Below are 3,675 nucleotides of genomic sequence, written 5' to 3'. Positions count from 1 at the left end.
CGCGGCGCTCGGGCGATCCCCGCGTCCGCCCCACTGCCGTAGAGGAAGCGGCCGGGAGACGCCCCCCGCCCGCCCTGCTCGCCCGAGTTTGCACGGCCGGCCTCGCGGGCTGGGGCTCCCGCTCGCCAGCGCCCAGGGCGGCTCAGCCCGGAGCATGGTGCCGGCGCCCGGCTCCCTCTGATCGCCCAGATCGCTCCTCTCCCTCCTCCTTCTCGCTCCTCCCGTCCCTCCCGTCCCTCCCGCGGGTGCTGCCTCTGGCTTCTCTGCGAGAGGGAGTACAACTCTTCTGCTTCTCCACGGAGAGTGGCCGGTGACCACCCGACGAGAACTTGCCCATTGAAAGCAAGCCCCGGAACAGCCGGAGAATGTCCACCCCGAGCAGATTCAAGAAGGACAAAGAGATCATAGCCGAGTATGAAAGTCAAGTCAAAGGTAAGGATGGGAGTGGCCGCCTCGGCTCCTTTTGTGTGCCTGCTTGTCATTGTGCTCCTGGAGTTCCGTGTGTAACTTGGTGGCTGCCTGGGCGGACAGTTCGGCTCCTGGCTAAGCCCCCAGGGCCTCCTCAAAGCCAGTCCTAACCTGATCACGACACTACCGGGACAGGCTATACCAGGTGGCTTCCCCAGGCTGGAGCTCCTGTCTCCCAACCGGCTGGAACTTAATCACCTTCAGCTGGCGATTTACTGGGGCAGGAAGGCAGCGCCCAGAGTTCCTGCCCAGTTGTCATATCGCCGCCAACCTTTTTATGGGAAATCATTGTCACGGCATTTTTTTTTTAACTCCAATGGAGTCATTTTGTAAAGTCTGAATACTCAGTGGTCGAGCGTTTCATTGAGCGAAGGCTGTTTCAGACATGCACGCTATTATTCCCTGTTAATTTAGCAGGGCGAGTCTGCTTTTGTAAGGAAAAAAAAAAAGCTCTCTCAAAGCCCTGGCGGTTAAACCTACAGCGACTACTGGAATCTGACTCCTCCTTTATAGCTGGTGTTAGCTAGCTGGAATCCAGTACCATCCTTCACACTCACGGGAGGATATTGCTTTATCATTTGCCGGAGGGCACTTGCATATGGAATGAAGGCTTTGAATATATGAGAAAGTAGTTTCAGTCCATTTACATAGTCAACTAATGAAGGCAACCTAATTAAGGTTGATTAAGCCTTTTACTTTCTGTGCTTCACACTTTAAAAATATCTTTTCCCTCCAATTCAAGTGTTTTGCTTTGCACTGGAGTGTTTAATAAACGTCTATGTGTTTGCCGCCCCACCCCCAACCCCCTGTGTGGTCTCCGCATTTCCCGATGAAGACAATGGATGGGGGGTGTGAAGAACGCCCGTGTTCAGTGGTGCGTTTAATGCAAAGTTCATTCAGATTGCTATATCGACACCTGCAGTTACATACAGTTTTGTGGCAGGGCTACTGAGCTGACTTGAACAGTGAGGGCTTGCCTTGGGAATGGCTGGAGACTCGGTGGGTGTCTTTGTGTGGTCAAGTTGTGAAATGCCTGAAGTCCTGAAGAGCACCTGGGGCAGGGGAATCCTGGGTCACCTGAGCAAGAGGGTGACTCACGACAGTCAAACTCCGCACGCAGTTCAGGCTGACCTTCAGAGGGGAGTTAAGCTAAGCGTTTATTTTGAGAAACTCAGTTTTCTTTCCACCTGTCATGCAGATCAGTTCCTACTTCTATTATTATTTCCTTACAGCAGGTAAACTTTCTAATGAGCATAACATGTTTTCCCTCCAGTATGTCTCATATAGCCCAAAATGTTTCACAGGCAAGGACTCCTGATGACAGTCACCGTATCTCTGTGCATGTTATCCACATGGTGCTTTGTGGCAGGTTCTCCAGAAGTGACAATCTGCTTGTCTGACGGCTTGGAGCACCTGCTGGCACAATTCATTCCCATAAAGGTCTCCTGATGTGGGTATCTATTTCATTGTAAGCCATTTGAAAAAGGACAGGACTCACTTCCAGGGAGGAAAGCTTTGAGTATTATCTTAATTTCCTTAGGGTGTAAGTTCTGTAATATGAGTGAGTATAAGCCATCTTTATTTATTAAAGATGAAGCAAATGGGGCTCGCTACACTGTATCTATCAAATCTAAAATTAAGGGAAAATGGTGAACAAGGTGTAAGCTATTTCTGAAACAATTCAGTCCACAAAAAGTGACCTTTGCTTAGTCCCTTCCACTGTCCACACCCAGTTCTTAGGTTTAGGTGTCCAACTTGACCCTACCCTGGGGCCAGACTTTAACACAGAGGGGGGGGGGGGGAGAGAGAGAGAGAGAGAGAGAGAGAGAGAGAGAGAGAGAGAGAGAGAGAAGAGATTAGGATCACTCTATTCATATGCAAACATGGGAATTGGGTATTTTAATTCAGGTGGGTCTAACCCAGCCCATTCACCTGTGCTCCAGGTGAGAGAAAGGACAGCTCAGGGTGTGTAAAAGCAGCTGTCCTGTGCCGAGAAGCTGGCCCCTCTGAAGGAAAGCCCGGGAGACCAGCTCTGGGCTCCTAACCCTATCACCACCCTGCTCCCTCCTGGTTGCCTGTACCCTTGCCCAGGCCAGGCTAGCATTTAGATTTGTAGTTTTGTAGTTTTGGAATAATCTACTCATTTAATTCCAGCTAGTTACTTCATCTGATACTAAACAAAAGAAGCCCTCCTTTTCTGTTGCTGAAGAGGAAACCTGGCTTTGTTGGACACGTTAGGTGTGTTCCCAAAGAATAAAGTCACATGTGTGAATTCTAGGTGACTTGGGCCAGAGCATGAGTGATTCTGATTCATTCTCATTAAAGGTGATTTTTTTTTCCACCTTCCAACTTAAAGCCCAACACTCTGGGTGTATTGTTCTTTCTTGCCGTCTCTCTCGCATTTCTCTGATAACAATTGCATTTACCTCAGAATTACTGGGATAGTATTTTGATCTGACAAAATAACTCAAGACCATGGATTTTCTCTCTGTGGCTGCCAGCACAGGTTGGAGAGCAAGACTACCTGGGGCTATAGTCAGTCTCTGGTAATAATGTGTAATTTCATGTGTGAAGCCATAATTGTATTTAGTTCCATGATTTGTGTTGGATAGGTCTCTCTCTCTCTCTCTCTCTCTCTCTCTCTCTCTCTCTCTTTCTCTCTCGGGTGTGGTTTTTCTTATCTAAGAGGAATTTAAATTTTCCCAGTCCCCAGGGTCTTTGATCAAATTTAAGATGTCATGAAAATTCATATTAATTGCTTCATAAAATGTTCAACCTTTTCATGATTTTTTTTTTTCTTGGCTGACCTGATGTGGATGGAATCATCTTTGCCTTTAATTTTTCCATAGCAAACCAATTGAGTTATTGGGAAACTAAATTAGAATTGAATAAAGAGTCTAGAAAAATAAAACCATGGTCAGATCAATATAGACGAAATGTGTAAAATGAAGTAGGAGTTACCTGAATAGGTGTAGAACAGTTTAGTCAGGAACAAACCCTACCACCCCCGCCACCATTGAAGAGCACATGTTAACATGGTTTAGAGTTTAGTCATGACATGTATGTTAGTCAGCATCTCAAACACAGAATCAAGGGAGCACTTGGAGACATCGAGATGGAAAGTTCAAAGTTAGCCTGACAACATACTGAGAAAGGAAATAAGGAAGGAAAGAGGGAGGGAGGGAGGGAGGGAGGGAGGGAGGGAGG

General features: G+C 47.5%; 1 protein-coding gene across 3 annotated transcripts in view; it reads left to right on the top strand.

The window, feature by feature from the left end:
• The first annotated feature begins 217 nt into the window (after nucleotides 1-217).
• The window catches only part of Srgap1 (SLIT-ROBO Rho GTPase activating protein 1), a 266,805-nt gene continuing 263,347 nt past the window's right edge, over nucleotides 218-3,675 (top strand). For all 3 annotated transcript variants that reach the window (XM_028759052.1, XM_028759051.1, XM_028759053.1), the window contains exon 1: nucleotides 218-432. In XM_028759052.1, the coding sequence (XP_028614885.1) occupies nucleotides 366-432 (67 nt within the window). In that variant the 5' untranslated portion in view covers nucleotides 218-365. The remainder of the gene's footprint in view (nucleotides 433-3,675) is intronic.

This window comes from Grammomys surdaster, unplaced genomic scaffold, assembly GCF_004785775.1.
Source record: "Grammomys surdaster isolate TR1022 unplaced genomic scaffold, NIH_TR_1.0 126271, whole genome shotgun sequence".
Lineage (NCBI taxonomy): Eukaryota > Metazoa > Chordata > Mammalia > Rodentia > Muridae > Grammomys > Grammomys surdaster.
The sequence above is the reverse complement of the archived record's forward strand: the minus strand, read 5'-3'. Positions and strand labels throughout refer to the sequence as shown.